The 18,470-nt window shown below is 43.3% G+C and overlaps 1 protein-coding gene across 2 annotated transcripts in view; it reads left to right on the top strand.

The window, feature by feature from the left end:
* The first annotated feature begins 621 nt into the window (after window positions 1–621).
* The window catches only part of RASSF3 (Ras association domain family member 3), a 110,713-nt gene continuing 92,864 nt past the window's right edge, over window positions 622–18,470 (top strand). Inside the window, exon 1 of one of the 2 annotated variants that reach the window (XM_065048580.1) lies at window positions 622–907. In XM_065048580.1, coding sequence (XP_064904652.1) covers window positions 637–907 — 271 coding nt within the window. In that variant the 5' untranslated portion in view covers window positions 622–636. Of the gene's footprint in view, window positions 908–14,674; window positions 14,884–18,470 lie in introns of those variants that run through there. The other variant, XM_013371739.3, reaches the window with a different exon arrangement.

Below are 18,470 nucleotides of genomic sequence, written 5' to 3'. Positions count from 1 at the left end.
CCGGCGCGGGGCGGCACCGGCGGCGGTCACGGCTCCCACCTGCCGGGAAAGGCAACGACGCCCTGAAACGCTCCCCGTGGAAACTCCAGCTTGGGAAAACAAACAAACAAACAAACAAACACACAGTGGCCACAAGCGGCGTATTATTAGGGCTTAATTGTTTTATCTGCGGTCGTAAAACATACCTCCTGGAAACCCTCCACATCTTCCGTTCGTAATACTCGTTATTAGTGAATTCCTCGAAAACGGCAGGTGAAACTGCTGATGAAACCGACCGCTTTCCGCGGGAGCGGGGCCGGCAGACGGGGAGCGTTTCAGAGCCCCCGGCTGTGGCTGTTCCTCCCCGAGACGTTCGATGGTGAGCGGACTCGGGGAGCGCGGCTGCGGCAGAGCGGCGCTGAGGGGACGCGGCGGCGGCCACGCCGCGCTCCCCGGTCCGCAGCCTCCCCGCGGCGGCGCTGAGCCGAGCCGAGCGGCGGCCGCCAGGTCGGAGGAGGACGCGGTGCGGCGCCCCCCACCCTCCGCCGCCTCCCCGCTCCCTTCGCCCGCGGGTGTCATGTGCGTGAGGCGTCAACCGCCGCCCGCCCCGGCCGCTCGGCGGGGACAGGCAGCCAGCGGCCGGCGCACCCGCTCCGCATGGCGGCGACCCCGGGCGACTGGCGGGGGAAGCCGCCGCGGGGCCGGGCGGTGCGGGCCATGTGCCCGCAGCCAGACGCACCCGCCGGCGTCCTGGGCCCCGCGTATGGCGGCCGCCGCCGCCCGGCACCGCCGCGGCCCCGCCACGTCCGCACCATCTTCGAGGCGGCGCCGCCGCCGGAGCCACCGCACCGCTTCGGGCCGGCGGCGGCGGGAGCGTGGTGCGACCTCTGCTGCCGCTTCGTCCTGTCGCAGGGGCTGCGCTGCGCAGGTGAGCGCCCGGGCGGGGGAAACGGGCGCCCGGGCGGGGGAAACGGGCCCCGGGGCCGCGCTGCCTCGCTGGCCGCGGGTTCGGGGCAGCTGGGGGATCCCGGGTCTCACAAAATTGAGGGTTACGAGGCTTGGGGAGCCACGTCGGGTGTCTCCTGATCTGCATCAGGGACTCTGGAACGTGTTCCTTACCCGGCCCGAACAGGAACCTGGGTTTCCCCACATGGAGTGTTGGAGCATTGGGGCTGCCGACGGGGTTGCCGTGAGCCGAGCCCTTTGTGCCGTATGGCTGGGGTGACAGTATAGCATGGGGTGACAGCGTAGCATGGGGTGCCAGCGTAGCATGGGGTTGCAGCGTAGTGTGCTGTGTGATCCTGAGGAAAGCACTCCATCCCCGCTCAATGGGAAGGTGATACATCTTACAGGAAGTGTAGATAGTGCTGCTCCGGAGGGCTCTAGTGGGCTCTCACCCCTGGCAAAAACTGTGCAGTCTTCTGCCTTACCCAGTCCTTCAGGTAGGAGGAGGCTGTGTCTTGGAGTATTGCATGTCCCATGTACACACCACGTACGCGTCCTTTAGCCCTCTGGCTTGCAGTAGACAAGGTTACGTTTTCCTTTCTCTGCATAGAAAACAACTTTTCAGCCTTTTCTTTACTGCTGCTACACTCTAAAATGCAGTGATTTTATTCACCTGCTAGCTCCTGTTCTTTATGGTGGGAGAACATATATAATCTAGTGCTGGTGAAAAGTCCCCATTTGCCATCCCATGGTTGGAGAGCCATTTGGCCACATTGCTGGGTTTCATGGTGAACCTGGGAGAGGTTTCAGCACAGAACCCCACAGGGGTGCTCACTCCTCCAGCTGCTCCTTGGCCATGGCTGCCGTCCTGCTGCACTTCTTGGGACAATCTGGTGCTATCCTGAGTGAAGTGACAGTTGAGGTGTGTGGTTTGCTTTTGATTTATGTCACTGAGCCTTTGTTTAACAGATGATATTTGAAAACGAAGGTGGGACAGAAAGGTTGGTCTTCTCCTATTGGCTTAATAAGATGTAAAAACCTCATACTGTCGTCTGCTGAGATATAAAATTTCTGTTATGATATATATTCTCACAGTTACGCTCACTTTGAGGAAGTCTATTTTTACAGTCACTCTTGGAATGGAAATACTTTGGCTGTGAAAATAAAATCTTTTTTATTTATCATTTAAGTTAATGCACTGTTCTGACAGGATGTATAATGCACTGATATGAAAATAGACCTTAAAAAGAATATTTTTTCTTTTATGATCAAATGTTCTGTAGCAAAAGCTTCAAGTGTCATGTTGGATTATATATCTTCCAGCAATGTTTTCTCAGGGTGATTACAGCTTACAATGTTTTTCCTTCTCCTCCATGACAAGCTCCATTTTTGTGAGGCATAGTACTTCAAGTCGCTCTCTTAAATTGCTGTTTAAGTAGCAGAGGAGGTATTCAACATTTATGACCTAGCATGAATATAATATTTACAAGCTGTAAAGTAGCATGGAGATGAAAGGAAAGAATAGCCAAAGCGCAGAAGGATTGCTGCAAGAACCTGTCATCTTTCCCAGTTTGCAGGGGCACCAGTGAGCCAGACTGATGAACAGATCTGGCTGAAAAATTGGCTGAGGGCAACAAAAGCCGTGGCTGCGCCAGGAGAGCTTGGGGCGTGCAGGAACGTGTGGCCGCTGCCCTCACGGCTCAGAGCTGCTAAATCTGCTCTGTGGCCAGACCTCAGTCTGCACCCTCAGTCACCGGCTCTTCTATGAGGAAGCGAACACAGAAGAAAAAGATGTCCCCTGCTTCGGGAAGCCAGCAGACACAGCTGTGCTCCATGTGCGTTTTAGAAGGTGTGTCTGAACTGGCCTTGAAAGCTGCAGCAGATACTTCTAGGGCTACAGCCGGGTTTGTGGCCACTGTGGTGGCCTCTGCTGAAAATGCTACAGTCCCCTTTGGATAGCCACTTGTGAAGCAGAATTGCAACTGAAGTTGCAATTGCAAGTATCTTTCTAAGATTTTAAGCTGCCTGGCAATTCGTAAGAGTGCTGAATGGTTCCCAGGTCACTCTGGTTTTCCAGAGGCCACAAGTGGTGGGAGCTTTCATCTTACGTCATCTCAAAGCAAGACGCGACAGCATCTTCCAGATACTCCACTGCTGATAAAGAGGGAGCTCCGTGCTAAATTGTCATGATGATTCTGAGTCACAAAGACATTAATATTATGTTTATTTAAATTGCCCTGTTTGAGTGTTGGCTGAAGTCAGTTCTTCACTGGATAGTTGCCCTCAGACAAGATCAGAGTCAGAGGTGCTGAATTTGCTGATAAGAATTAAAAGGCATGAGAAATTCCCTCTAGCATAGGCAAGTAGTCAAAAGGCACATAAAAGGAGTAATTTTTGAGTATTTAGGTGCATACTTTCCTGTCTGACAGAACAATCTGTGATGCCTTTATCGGTGCAGAGGTTTTCTTGAGTGTCTCTGTCCTGCCATCCCCACAGGGATGGAGAAGATGCCCGAGCTGAGCTTCAGCAGAGGCTGCACTTTTCTTTTGTCATTTCACAGTGGGGCTGTTGTTGTCTTTTGTACACTCCTTGGTACACATCATGAAGTGAGGTGGGATCACTGGAGTGAATAAAGCACTACCGAGATAAGCTCTTTCTGCCTTTTGTGAGATTTTCGTTTGTAATTTGCAAATTTGTTTTCAGGATTCTTCTAAAAAAAAATGAAAAAAAAAAAACCCTTTTGTGTAACTCTGGGCAGAAAGATCAGAACGGAAAAAAAGAGTTCAAGGAGACAAATGATCATCTGTTTCAATGCAGTGCACAAGGTGCACATTATTCAAACAACTTATTTCTTTGGGAAAAAAAATAGGGCAGCGCTGATATTTCTGGACCTCAGCCCAGGAAGAAAGCCAAGTGTAAAGAAACACCTCTGAAAAAGATGCTTTGTAGTATCTGAGCTCTTGCTGTTGTTTTGGATTCCTTTTCAAGAGACACTTAATTTGTTTAGCAGTCCAGACTTGCTCTGCCATTCACCTTTTCACCTGTGTCGTTTGGGATAAAACCCTGGTGATGCTGTGCAGTGAAATGATGTACAGTAAAGAGTGGGTTTTCTTTGCTAGCATTTGATTTTTCTTTCAATCTGAGAGTACTCAGTAGCAATAACTATCAGTTTCTTATATCATATTGATGAATTCATGATGTGTAGCATTATGTAGTATAGTATCCCTGGAGTAGTTCCATTGTTTCATTATATCATTTGGCATTTGAAACATGAAGCATTTCTCATGCTTGTAGATGAAAATCTGCGATGTCAGGTTTTGGAATACTATTTCTGAACAGGTTTATTTTCCCTATAGTCTGGCCAACAGGCTGGGTGTACATAGGTGGCGGGGGTGTGACAGGGATTATTTTGTGCACTACTTGTTCCGGACTTCCTAGTTTGATGCTATAACTTTTCTTTTACCTTGCATTTTGACACTTTCATTTCTGATGCACTTTTTCATTGAACCAAACAGAAATGTTGCTAGACCTTTTCTAAGTTTTTTTCTTCATTTAAGAGATTATAGAGAAATTATAGGTCCTACATGAGTTTTGGTTCAATTTTTCTGAAGATATTTAGGGAGATGCTATTAAGAGGTACCATGAAAAACAGGTCATTCCTTTCCAGTTTTAGTGATGGGACATGACTGGGAATTCATGTATGCTATTGTTAAAAGCATGACCTTGATGAACTGATATTTATTACTCTTACCAACTGTACTTTGCCCATGCAACAACGTATGTGTTGGTGTATGTATTGGGTTTTCATGGCAAGGCTGGTGGGAAGACATAATACTGTAAGGACCTTGCAAAGCAAACAGAGACTCACAAGTATTTGTTAAGTGGCCTCTAAAAAGTTGCCTTCTAAAGGGAAAAATAGAATATTTCTGTCAGATTTCTGATGGTTGGAGTCCTTTATAAAGCTGCAATTGATGACCATCAGCTCAGTGCTTATCCTTTAAATGCTAGTTGGGAGTTGTGTCCCTCAGCCTGTTTCCTCCTTGCCTGCAGTATTACTTTCTATACCTGTGGCATTACACCTGTAACATTACCTGGTGTAGTGTGACCTGTGCACAGGCGGACACCCCTGGCCCGGCACCGAAGCCTCTCTGGTTGCAAGGTGCTCTGCAGAGGGGCAGAAGCCCATGGGATTAGATGGAACTCCAAATATCCTCTTCCTCTCAAATCTACCAGGCAATCATTTCAGCTTTGTTCACTGAATCATTGTTACATCTTTTTTACATACTTTTCAGACTTCATTTTTTTGAGCAACCTTCCCTTGTAAAGCAGTTTAGGGCCTATGAAATGGGTATTCTGGAAGTGCAGGGTAGCCTTTGGTGGGGTGCCTCATTCCATTTTTATTGGGTGTTTCGGACAACGGGTCTGAATATTCGTTAGTTGACTCCTGGTTTAGTGCAGCTGAAGAATGGAAGTGTTACATTTCGTATGTGACATAGCTCTCTTACTACAGGGCTTTTTGAGTATGTGTAAAAACAAACAAAACCCAAACAAAAAAACCAAGCCACTTATCCCCTTAGAACAAATCAGGGTGTGTTATCTAAATGCATCCTAGTTAACAGGGATGGTAAAGACGTAGATTCCCCTTTACAGAAATGATGGTAAAATATGGATGGAAGGACAAATACAGGGATTAGTGGTTTTTTTTTTTCCTTCAATAGGGTATTTTTTTGACAAACAACTTGTGTAAGATGCTTTTTCATGTTTTTAAAGATGAGGATAGCCATTGTCCGCTATCTCTGCAGAAGGAGTGCGTTCATATTTAATCTCATGTAATGAGGGGGTTAAGTTGCTAAAGCTACTTCTAGAGTTACGAACTGAATTACCAAAACCACTCAGGCTTGAAGGAGCTTCTGAAAGTTTTATCAAGAGTGAGAACTGTGTGGTGGATAAGACATAGCGGTGGTGGGAGGCTGCTTCCCTTTCCCATTCTTTCTGCAGAGAGTTAGGGATGCTCTGTTCTCAAATTTTTCTTGGTTTTATTTTAAATCCAAAAGTACCGAAGTTTTTCAGAATCAGTAGGGGTTGGAGCAGCAGCAGGCAACAGGGTTTGGGTTTTGCGGGGGGAGCAAGCCCTGGGTTCCCTCTTCAGTTTGAAGGGCACAGGAGCTGCCCCTGCAATGAGGCCTTTGCTGGAGCTCGCGGGGCTGGAGGAGGTTGTGCCCAGTGCAGGGAGGAAGAAAGAGGTGTAGAAATGGAGACTGAGAAGTGGCTTTGATGGAGTTTGCTCTTCAAGGGTAGTTCCTGCTGGCTTCCTTAGTTTCTCTGCACCTCCTGGGGTGTTCCTGTGGTCTCCGCAGCTGCAGCAGGGCTCCCACTGCTGCAAAGCTGAGCCCTTTCACCCCTGTGTGCAGAGAACACTGACTCCTCACCCAGCTCCTTGGTTATTGTGGGTCCCATTTTCCTGGAGCTGACATTCCTTTCCTGTGTGAGGACCATCTTCCACCCCTAAGCCTCATATGTGGAGGCTTTCAACACTTCTCTAAGCATCTCTTTCTTTATTCTCATTTTCACCATACAATTAATTATTAATTACAGTGTTCTTCAAGTTTGGGTGTCTCACATACAACCCTGAGAGACTAAAGAGAACACAAGCAGTTGTTATTCAGGTTGCATAGCAGTGAAAAAAAAACACAGCCAAACATCTCCCCATCACATTCAGATGCCAACACTGAAAGGCTCTGAAAATACCACGAGGTTTTCCTGCTTGTCTTCCTCCCGTGCTTTGGAGCCGCTGTGCAGGGAGCTCCTGCAGAGACTGTGGTGAGTGGGCAGGAGCCCTCGCTGCCTGGGGCATCTTGCTGAGGAGACACCCTGTGCTTCATTTCACACGGGGTACAAGGAGGCCGGATGCCGTAAGTCTTGGTTTTGAACAAACAGGTATTTGAGAGCTGGGAGCAGAAAAGAGCCTGTTAATGAAAAAGTGATAAACCAGGTATTTCTGCAGGCAGTGTTCAGAACCTAGGACATCTTCAAGATGTGTAATCAAACATCAAAGCAGTGATCTGTTTACAAAAGCGAAGAAGCTCTTAGCAATAAAACCGTTGCCATTACTTACCAGCGTGATACGTCCTGGTGGCCTGCTTGCTGAGTGTCTCCTTGGGGAACCAAAGAGACACTTGACCTTGTCACATGAAATCCTTGGAGAGCTTGCTGTGTCTTGATGCCCATTTTATACAGTCCTACCACACTCAAAGTTCAACAGGTGGTCAGCACGGCGTGGCTACAGCTTGGGGCATTGTGGGGAGTAACAATACAGGTGCCTTTTCAATTACACTGTGTTGTGTTGATTGTATGCTGTTTACATATTGCTAATATCTGTGCTTTTAATACACCAGGGGAAAAGATAATACTGATTTTTTTTTACCGGATAATGTATTTTTTGGTAAATTGATAACATAGCTCTTTGCTAAGGTTTGTTGGTCTTTGGTTTTGGTTTTGTTTTTTTCTTTTTTTTTTCCTGAAGTATTTTATTGGTTGTTGTTTTGGTTTGGTGTTTTGCATTTGCTATCAGGAATAGGAGCTGCCAGCCACGCTAAGTCCTTAACAGTATGCTTGCATGAGAAGGAACAGCCACTGGTCTGAAGTGCTGTGAGGGAAACAGACACAGATGAAAGCGCTGGGAGTTAAAATGTCTTTTTCAAGGTTAGCCTGGAGGTCACTGGCCAAGCCAGCACTAGAGCTCAGCTCTTGTCCGGTGCTCATAGTCATCTCTTCCTTCCCTTGCTGAACAGCGCTGACCAGAAACCTCCAGCATGCCTGGATGGATCTCTTTATCCACGCAGTTAAATGCAGGTCAGCGGTGTGCACAGCAGAAATGAAATAATGATGCTGTTTCTGGCCTGGTGGCTTTATGAGCTGTTAGATGTGTCTATTTCCTCCACACTGTACCGAGTACTGATGAATGCCTTTATAATTTTGCCCAGTAAAGAAAGAGCATGTCATGTATAGTAACTTGGGTACAATGGCCTGACAGTGAGTGTAGGAGCTTGGAAGAAAGTATAAAGGGCTACAATGAAAGTTAAGCTCTGCAAGCTCTCTTTTGTGTGCTTTTCTCTTACATGACAGTTTGAAATATTACTCTATTATCTAGTAGCTGCCGTGGCTAAAATGAGAAACAGCCTTCTCGTCTAAGGGATAGTAGGTGTACAAGGTACACCCTTGTTAATCTTCAAGTGCAAACTGCACATCATCATCCATACAACATGCAGAGGTCTAAAGAAGGATGCTCACAGCTTTCTTGTACCCTAAAGTATAGTCAGGCTACATTTGTCTCAAGCAGACCAGATTTCAATGAATAAACTTATTGTTTTATCAATGTTTAACACATATTTTTGTTTTTCTTACCCAAACTGATTTCCCTTAGCAATAGTTCCATGCAAGCTCTCACTGAGATGTCTACTAATTTTGGCACAAAGTCACCCGAAGCCCACAGGCAAGTTGGTCTATCATCCACTGAGTCAAATCCTATGTGTCAAACCATGTTACAAGGCAACTCAGTATCTTCTCTCCAGTTTAGCCTGGAGTTTTATTTTCCCTGTACTCTAAAGCATAACTGTGTATGTGCAAAAGTGTCTTTCCTGAAGACTGTTCAATCATTTTCCCAAGTTTACCACTACTAGTGTAACATCTACTACATAGCTAAAATTAACACTAATTTCTTATTTTCACACTACACTACTGTTCTGTGCATTTGACTTTTAAAATTAATATTCAACTTTAATTTTGATGCATTAATCTACATACATATATACAGTAAGCCTGTAGTCAAACTACATTAAAAATGACAAAGTGCATCACAGAGTACTGCAGCTGTCTCTGGGAAGCAGCATGTTATCATCTTCCTGATGCCCAGGTGGACCAGCACAGCCATGTCCTCTCTTACACACCATCACCACAGTGCTGTGCTGGTCCTGTCTGCCTCTGCACATTTCTGGCATCTGGAAGAGGACATAAAGCAAATTACAACAAATTGCACAGGTTGAAGTATTCAAAACAAAACAGGAAACAGCTGTATGATATGAAAAAGATACTGAAAAGAAGCAAGCAGAAATATGGCTGAAATACACAAAGACATATTATTTTTCACATAACGATGTATGAAAATATTTAGTGACAGTGTAATATATTGTAGAGCGGACTAAGAATTAACCAGATGCAAACAAATGCTCTTTGGCACTGTGATTTTCTTCCTCAAAATCCAGGATGTGCTTTAATTTAGCTATTTGCTCAGAATAAACCTTCCTACTCTTTACTTTTTAAGGGGAAAAATCCAGTTGTTCCGCAGCTTATAGCCTGTAGAAGTAAGCAATTAATCTCAGGGGACACTGAGACATGATTGATAGGCTGAATTTGTGTTATGTACTTTATTTTGAATGAACAGCACTTAAGGCCTGAAGAAAATAAACCAAAATCCCACTGTACTTGGACAGAACTTCTGGGTGTTTATGTCAGAGCCCTGATACGAGACCTGCAGGTGTTGGTTGTCTATTCTGGGTTCATTCTCTTTGGGTTCTGTGCTCCATCCCTGGTGGAGATGACATACCTGCACAACCTCAGGGATTTCCATTTAAGATGTGCTCAGTATGCCATGGAGGAGTCCAGACAGCATTTCTTGTCCCTATGCCTGCTCTGAGGCAGCGCCCAGCAGGACTAAGACTCTCCCAGCCTCTGATCTGCTTTTCTATGGTGGCATCCTGGCTTCTCCAGAAACCCTGCAGGACACAGTTCACCTCATGGATTTTGCAGCTTCACTGCAAGATGGGAATAAATATGCCCAAGAGGCACTGGTCTTTCTCCACTGTGAAGGGAGCCATGACAACGAGCTCAACTGCAGACATCTGTGTTCAATTAGACCAAGCCCAACTAGCTGCTCATATAGAGCAGCTTCCGTAGCCCATAAAAAGGGGCTGAAACTGCTTATGCTCCTTCAATGTTAATTTGCTCCCTCTGCATTTTGGATGAGATTAACCCAAATTTCATGCTGTTTTGCTTAAGAAGTTGTTCTAATAATAGGAATTTGTCTAGACTAGAAGATTTTTTACAGAAAACAATGTTGGATGGGAGTTTCTAGGGGTATAGGTCTGATAGTGGTATAGTTGGGTATGCAGCAAGGTTTGGGTTGTGTGATCTTTTTATAATATTTTTGTCTCTTAGCATAACTGTTATCCATAGTGCATTGTGTAAGTTTTTCAACATTTTGCTTTTCTGTCAGTTTTCTTTATTTTCATATTACATTTATTATCAGCCAGTGTATTGGGAACCTCCATGACAGAGAATTAAATGTGAAATACTTTTGGTGTCACAGCTAAAAAGGTGTCTATGCAATTCTATTTTAACTTTATTTATCTGAAAAGTAACAGATCATTAAATCTAATAACAAATGTGTTTTACATCAGTTTGAGTACCTTGGTTCTTCAATTTCCATTTTCCAAATGGAGGCAAGGTTTTGGAAGTTGCAGATTGCGAATCACTGGTTATTTTTTAATCCCTTTTTTTTGTGTATGTGCAGCTGCTGAGAATCAAAAGTTTTTTTAGAAAGCTCACAAATATAGCTACTTATTTGGCTTAGGGAGGGATGAACAGCTGAGCTGGAAATCAGAAGTATTATGCTAGTTTTGCTGTACTAAGCTCAAATGCAGCAGTTTTTTGTTTTCTTTACTTTTAGTAGTTGTATTGTGTTCTTTATAAGCTTCCTAGCAACTGCATGGCTTTTTTCACACATGATGGTGTTATAAATTATGTTTCAGTACAAAATCAGTGATACAGTGTCTTGACAGTGTCATGCAAATGCAGTAGTGCTGAAACCCAGCGACTAGTTAGGCAGGACCATCCCTGGCTGCTTGGATGAAACTTACTCTGACACACAGTTTAACAAGATTTAAGGAAGGTCACATCTTTTGTTTATAATTTATAGATAAATATGTTTCACACATTCAGTTCTGTCCAGTGCTTAGATATGGTGTTTCTCTGTATAACCTGGTTCTGGATTGCTAAGATCTTTTAGTCCATTTCAGATCTCAGTCAGTGAAGACAGATGATCCATGGAGGTCTGGAAGTCTCTTCCTCCCTCTCTGGAAGTTCAAGCTCCATCGGTGTGGAAAATATCCTTGTGGAGACTCGTTTGTGAGTCCCCCTCCACACTGAGCTCTGCCTGTGGGTGTGACATGCAGTGTAGTGTCACATAGCCACTCTGTGACAGGTTGAAAAGACACCACCTTGTTTTCCAAGTACATTATTGTCTACAAAGAAAGCAAAAACTCATTTTGTGCTCAGCTAATAGGGACATTTGCTAATGCAGGCAAACAGATATTCCCTAATCCATTGGGCTTTTCCTATGCACAGCTCCCACTGTGAATAGGTACGTGGGAACCTTTGTTCCTGAAACCAGACTAAATGGAGAAGTTCCACTTAAGTCAGAGAAAATTAAATCCTTTGCTCATCTCAGTCATTTGCTACTCAAGAGCTGGGAGGAGTGGAAGAGGCAGTAACTCCTCACTGAGTAAAGATGCTCTTCTGCCCCTGAGGAGAGAAAATGCTGCATTTGTCCCCCCACTGATATTAATACCACTGCCTGTGCCCCCCTCATTGCTAGACTTAATGTTTATGGTATCTCAGCATTGCTGTGTTGCCATTACAAATGATTACCAGCAAAGACTTTGCTTTAAAAATATAGATAAATTCAGCACACTCCAAGAAATTATTCCCTGTCAGACACTGCTGTTTTTTTACAGTTCGTCATTTAAGAGTATTTTACACAACAGTGAGGATTTGCTGTTTTATTTTGCTTTGTTTTTCAGTTTTCTCAGCTCTGGCAGCGGGCACGGGAGAGCTACAGCAAGGCAGCTGCTGGGCTGTTGTGTAGCTCTGTTCAGAGCTGGTCTGCACAGCTCTGTAGGTTGGGGTAGACAGCGACTTGTCTTAAACCGCCGGATGTTTCGTGAGCACCCCTTTGCTTTCCAACTGCTGTGAAGAGGTTTCCATGTGGAAAACAGGTTGTGGGGCAGCTGGTGAGAGCAGCGCATCATGCCCAGCTCTCCTCTCCTGCCACAGCAGTGACTTGCCATGCGTTCCGGCACATGGATGGAGAGCTGGTGGGACGGGCAGCAGAAACATGGAGTCCGTGTGTGCCATTCCTGCTCGTGGTGGAGGCCTGCTGAGATCTGACCTTTGCACCGTGCTGGGGAGGCGGGAGGCCAAAGGCTGCCCCTGCTGCAGAGGGGACAGCTGCTCACCTCCTGTCCCACTCAGGTGGGACGGCAGCATGGGCAGCAATCGCTGCCTCCCCTCCTCCAGCGCCCTGCTCGGATGAGCAGAGAATGACCTGGGGATTGAAATCTGCCGTAGGAAAAAGCCTTACATGTTTTTTTTCCTTAAAGGGAGGCGGGAATCAAGAGTGCTCACATTTCAGGTCCTTCCGTGCTCCTTGGAAAGCATTTCCATGAGCTCTTTGTTAGGGTAGATTGAAAGGTACACATGTAGCCCTGTGTAGTATCTCTTTAACACAGCGAATTCTTAACTTCAGTGATGCTTCAGTGCAGCGTAAGCGAGCGGGGGTGTCCGAGGAGGGGCTGTGTGAGCTCTGCCTGGCCGGGCGATGCCACTGATGCGGGCTGACAGCACCGCGGCTCATCCCTGTGCACGGCTCAGGCTGAGGGGAACCCCCATCACCATCCCTGGGCTGTCGGGGCCAGGCTGTCGTCCATTAGCTCTGTGTTTTGGCCCAACTAAAGCTTAGAAATGTGAAGTGATAGAGGAGTCATGAAATTATTGCAAGGCTAACTATCGCTGCTGTTCAGTTCAGCTTGAATTCAGGCCCATGTTCTCTCTGTGTTAGCTGCTTTCTTGTGTAGCATAATTGTCAGATTCATCCAACTGACTTTTCTTTTTATTTTAATAGAATGAGTTCTGTTTCTCTTAAAGTAATATGCAATGCTTTATGCTCTTGCCTGTTTTTTGTTCCAGTAAGACACTAAACACTGTATGGTATAAACCTCCACAGGTTTGTTATTCTCATCAGCAAAGTCAATTTGTCCATTTGTATTGTTGCATTCTGGTGTGTTTTACCAAGTATTTTTTAAACCTCATAAAATACCATTTTAACAAAAACACTGTATTGTCATTTTCTGCTAAGTGCAAAAAAAATATTCCTGTGCCCTTCACATCCTGCTAAAGATTACACACATCTATATGGATTCTTTATCAAATTGTAAAACTAATCATCTTAACATATAGTCATTTATGGTCTGAAATAGTATGCTTAGGTATTTAGTTTCATTTCATTTAATTTCATTTTTTATAATGACGCTTAGATTTTCATTAAATTTTTATGTTTAAATTTCAGAAAAATAATGTCATTGTTTGATTCAGTATTTGGCAGATGCTCCTAAACATCCAAACCCGTGCTGTTTCCTGAAAGAAGCAAGTTAGCTGTTAGGCCTTTAACTCCTTGCATGTGCGGAATTGGGTGGCAGACCTCCTACTTGTGCTAAAACTGTCACTTTGCTGCTAAATTCCTACTGGTATGACAGGGTGGAGCTCGGACAAGAGACAAGTCTGGCAGCCTGAGTCCTGCCTTCTGCTCTTTCATTGACACTGGCTGAAGAATTGTGGCAGATACAATATAAATGGAAATGTTTATTTGTTTTTGGAGACATATTGACCAGAGGAAATGCAATCTGTCTAGCTTGGTCCTGAGAAGTAGCAGTATGTTAAAAATGTCGGATGTATAAAATAGGGTTAAATACTTCACATATTTTAGGGTAGAAAAATACATCGTGAATTCTAGAAGAGTTATTAACTATGTGCTGTGAACGTAGCTGGTCTAACAAAGCCCTTACTTTCTGTAGTTTAAAGGTTGATATAAAAGGATCTTTGTTTCGTAATGACATTAGTCTTGGTTCTCAGTGTTTTCTACCATCCAGATCTAGCAGGAAAAAAAAAATCAAATATAACATGAGAAGCTGAAGAGAAACTTGTGATATAGTCAAAGAAATCATACTAAGCTTGGGAATGGTTAAGTAGTCTTACTGTTAAAAATGCATGCTAAAATTCTTGATATATTGGGGGGGGGCATATATTAGTTCATCATATCTCTGGATTTAGAATTTAATACGTGTCATGCTTGAAGCATGTGTAGTCTAAGTACTGTGATGCTGTTAATGTCTTTGCATAGTGATATGTTGATAGATGCTCAATTCTTAAGCAAGCTGTGGCAGTGAATGATTTGACTCTTGTATTTGCTTTAAAATCCATTAAAAGTCGCATTTTTAACCCTGTGTATCTGTAGAAACCACTGCTAAATTTTCTGCTAAAGACCTTCGTAAGCAGGTCTTTGAGAAACTGTCTCTCTAGAGAAAATCCTGTTGATTTAAATGAAGGGCTTTTGAGAGGGGACTCGTCTCTTTCAGTTTTGGAGTTTATTTTTTCACAGCCTAGAAAACATAGCTAGAGATGTACAGATGGGCCATTCAAACCCTATTTTGTAGAAAACATGTCTTTTTATAACATCACTGGAAACACAGTACCAGGTTAAGACTCTGAAGTCTTTCTTTAGCTGAAGCATCTATTAATATAGCTGCTTCTGGTAATGAAGAGGGAGGTCTGGAGGGCTCAGAGCGGAGTGACGGAGAGGGAGGGGATTTAGGGCTAACAGGTGGTCCTGAGACGTGCTGGCTGACGCGGAGCTCAGAGCGAGCGCTCTCTCTGCGGGTGTTCGTGGGCTTTCCTCTCTCCCATGTCGGGATACGTGTGGCTGGTGTAGCTGTGGAGCCCTTCCAGCCATGGCAATAAGAAATGACTTGAGCAAAACCATCAGGAGGATAGCACGTCTTTTTTACTGGTTTCCCAAGTCATTGAGCAGTTCGAGGAGGAGGACAGTAAAACTTCTCTGGAAGTCTGCTGGTAAGTCTGCTGCTATGTTTCTTAAGACATTTTTTTTTTCCTGCTAAAAAGAAATTAAAAGGGAAAAATCATTTATTTTCATTCAACTGGTTAACTTTTCCAGGCCAGCATTGTTTGCTTTTTTCCATTCTCTGAGGCTCATTAGGCAAAGTTGCAAAAATATTCTGGAAATGCAACAGAAGGTTCATTCAGCTTGCTCCGATGAAGAATTTTCTTGCAGATGTATAATTTATTTTTATTAATATTCATGTCAGTGATATTTGGTGTCTTGTTTTTGTAGACTTTGTTTCTCCCTTAGGTATGTATATGGAACCTCTAATATGACTCAAATACCTGCCAGAAAATTATTTGGAATTGCCTTAACCTGTTAATTGGTCTAGAAGGCTGTGTGAAGATTGAACTAAAGAGCTAAACCCATTATTCCGTGTTCTGCAGCGATGCACTGTCCTTAGCTCCCATGTTACCAGCTGAAGTGCAGTACAAGGCACTGCTCCTAACAACAGCTCAGGGCTCTGATCCTTGCCCAGTCCTGGCAGAGCAGCATTTGCATCTCAGATTAACATTTTCAGAAACACCCTTAAAGCCCAAAGACTGTTTTATCTTTCTAGCATGGTCTGTTAAAGCTGGAGCTGAGGCATATTCTTAAGGGTTTGAAGGAACATGCACTGCCATAGCTTAGGAAGCAGAGTTCTTTCTCTTCTTCTTAAAGGACTAACTGTACAAGATCCATTCTATTTTGATGGGGACTCTTTTGACTAAAATGGTGAACTTGTCAATTCTGCAAGTATTACAACATTAATACCAAATTTTTATTTGTATGGGATGAGATTTGTGTCAGTTCTGCAGTTGAGCAATTTAGTGTTGTACTTCAATAACAGATTTGTGAGTCTGAGAGGGGAAGGCCAAGTTGGATCATCTGAAATCTGTCACAGAAGTGTTGTTGGCCCACATGTCTAAATGGCATGTGACTTCTTCCCATGTGAAGGAGTCCACAAGTTTCAAATATCCAGAGGGAAATCCCGGCTCACTGAAGTCTGTGGCAAAACTTGCCTTGACTAAAATTAGAGTTTTAATTAACCTCTGTTTGAATATTGGTGTTCTCAAGTTGTCCTAATACATCAGATCATCTTGAGTCCTCATAACACATCAGATCATTCCCATATCTCTTTTGTTACCATAAAAGCATAAGCAGCTAAAAAGTGTCAATGAATGCTATTGAGAGCTTTAATTGCAAGCTGTTATATGCATGTGAAATTGTTTACATGCCAGTTGTCTTTTCCCTCAGTACTACAAAAGAATTACATCCATGACTTGTAACAACAAATAATGTGAACTTTGAGTGCTTTACAATTAACACTTTGTGTTTTTTCTCTCGTCTCCCTCTAAAGCTAGTGGTTTGAATAAGATTGACCTTTCTACCGTAATTTTAATGTATGTATTGGCATCTCTTTTGAACTGAATTTGTGAATAGTGTCAGAAGTGCCCAACATGTTCTTTTCTACCTGTGCAATGAGATGATTATCACAAAATTGTGGTTTCGGTAGAAATGTGACATTTTAGCACAAGATTACATCCAAGCAGAAAAAAAATCTCTGTGTGAAAATTCAGCTCAAACTTCTCGTAACTTTACAGAAGCCAATCTCTTTGAGTATGTCTGTAATAAACTGGGAGCTGAAGCCCTGGTGATATCTCACAGGGGAGGGGATACAGCTCCTGTTTGTACGGACAATTCCTGTTGAGTCTTTACAAAGACAGCAAGTGGTATGAAACCCTGGCTACGCCCAAGTCCATCAACATTCCTACCTTTTTCTTGGGTGACCAGAATTTTGTTTGGGTTCTTGAGGAATTACCAGATTACTTACATGCTTCCTTAACTCTGAAACTCCACATATTTGTAACTTTTAGCCAAGTTGCTCTCCGGTCCATCTGAGAGAGTTTTCCAACACATAAGCCTAGTCTGAGCAGTGCTGATCATCTAGTTACCTTGGTACACAAAGAGTTTGACTTTTACTTTTGCCTCCAGCATACTAGGGTTTTAATTTTCTTCATCTCTGCATCTGTTTTTGTGCCAGGTTTTGCTCCTGTGTTGGCAATAACACAATTTTCTGGTTGGGTCAGCTAGGATGAGCCAGCAGAACAATTCTGCGTCATGAAGCTTTCTCCACGAGTGAATAACCCAGCTGAAAATTAAAGCTTTCAATAATACTTACTGATGGTTTTTAGCCACTTACACTCTAACAAATAAATCAATGTTTTAACAAGAACAAAGCTGAAACTTCAATGATGTGGACGTGCTAGGAAGAGTAGAGATTACACCCTCTAGCCTGCTTTGTCATGGATTTTATGAAGTCATACATCGTTTGAACCCAAAGATGGGCACAGTACCCCCAGACGTGTTGCTTTCATTCTGCTTCTATCACTCCGTGTCTCAGGATGCCTCACCATTGCTGCCTGACCCGCAAACAAAATCTGCCAAGGCACAAAATTAGTTTTTAAGTATGACAGTGAATTTAGTACTGTTGTAGGTCAGTGTGCTCAGGAAGTTGCATTTGATGCAACTTTAGAAAAAGCTGTCGAAGCATAATTAGGTTGCTGTTCCTAAAAATCCTTAGTTTTCCAGTCTGTGCTTAGATGGATACTTTGGGATTATTGGCCACGGACTATTGCTTACAGCTAACATGCTTCTTTCTAAGCTCTAAAAGAAGGAAAAAAAAATCAAGGGTGCTTTTCAGTAACCAGTTTTGATTAAATTACTTACTGAAGGACTGAAATAAAGTCTTAGGTGTAGTTCTGAATATATGACATGTAGATGACAATGTTTTAAGTGCCTTCAGTTTAATCATGGGTATATAACATTTTATAAGAAGCTTAAACTGAGAGATGTAGTATTTAGTGTTCTGGAACCTTTATTTCTTTGAAATATGTTTGCATTTTTTTCCTACAACATCTTAGTAGAATTTGTGTTGACACATCATGTTACTGTAAGAATTATCGTGGTAAAGTACATACACACAGGGCAGGGTATTGAAATACAAAGGAACTAGAGGAAAGTATCGCAAAAGTCCATGATAAAACTGTAGAAAGCAATGATCAAAAAACTCAAAATAGACAAGTAGCTCCTATTTTCTTTGTCTTATAGCAGAGGAATAATGTGAGGGGTGACAAATGTAAAGCAGATAAAAGGATTTTTAAAATTTATTTTTTATTCAGAATGTAATTAAATTGTAGAACTCATTACCAGAGGATGCTGCTGAGGTCAGGAATGTAACAAGATTTAACGAGGGTCTGGAAGAGTAAGAATATTCAATATTGTGACAATTGAAGCTACAAGAAAAGCTTTGAAAGGGGCATAAATCTTCTTGCTTCAGGGTTTAAGCTAATTTTTAACAATTAGAGACTAGTTTGAGATAATTTTGTGGCTCAGATCCCACCAGTGTTATTGTTTCTTGCAATTTCTCGTTAAGCAACTAATGCTTACCCCTGGTAGAGACGATTTTATGATCTGCGTTGATTGAAACCTTTATGACATTTTTCAGGCTTATACAGGAGAAAACCAGATTCTAGGGCTGTTTAGAAAAGCATCCCAT

This window comes from Columba livia, chromosome 1 (assembly GCF_036013475.1).
Source record: "Columba livia isolate bColLiv1 breed racing homer chromosome 1, bColLiv1.pat.W.v2, whole genome shotgun sequence".
In the NCBI taxonomy this organism is placed as follows: domain Eukaryota; kingdom Metazoa; phylum Chordata; class Aves; order Columbiformes; family Columbidae; genus Columba; species Columba livia.
This window is presented reverse-complemented; position numbering and strand designations above follow the sequence as displayed.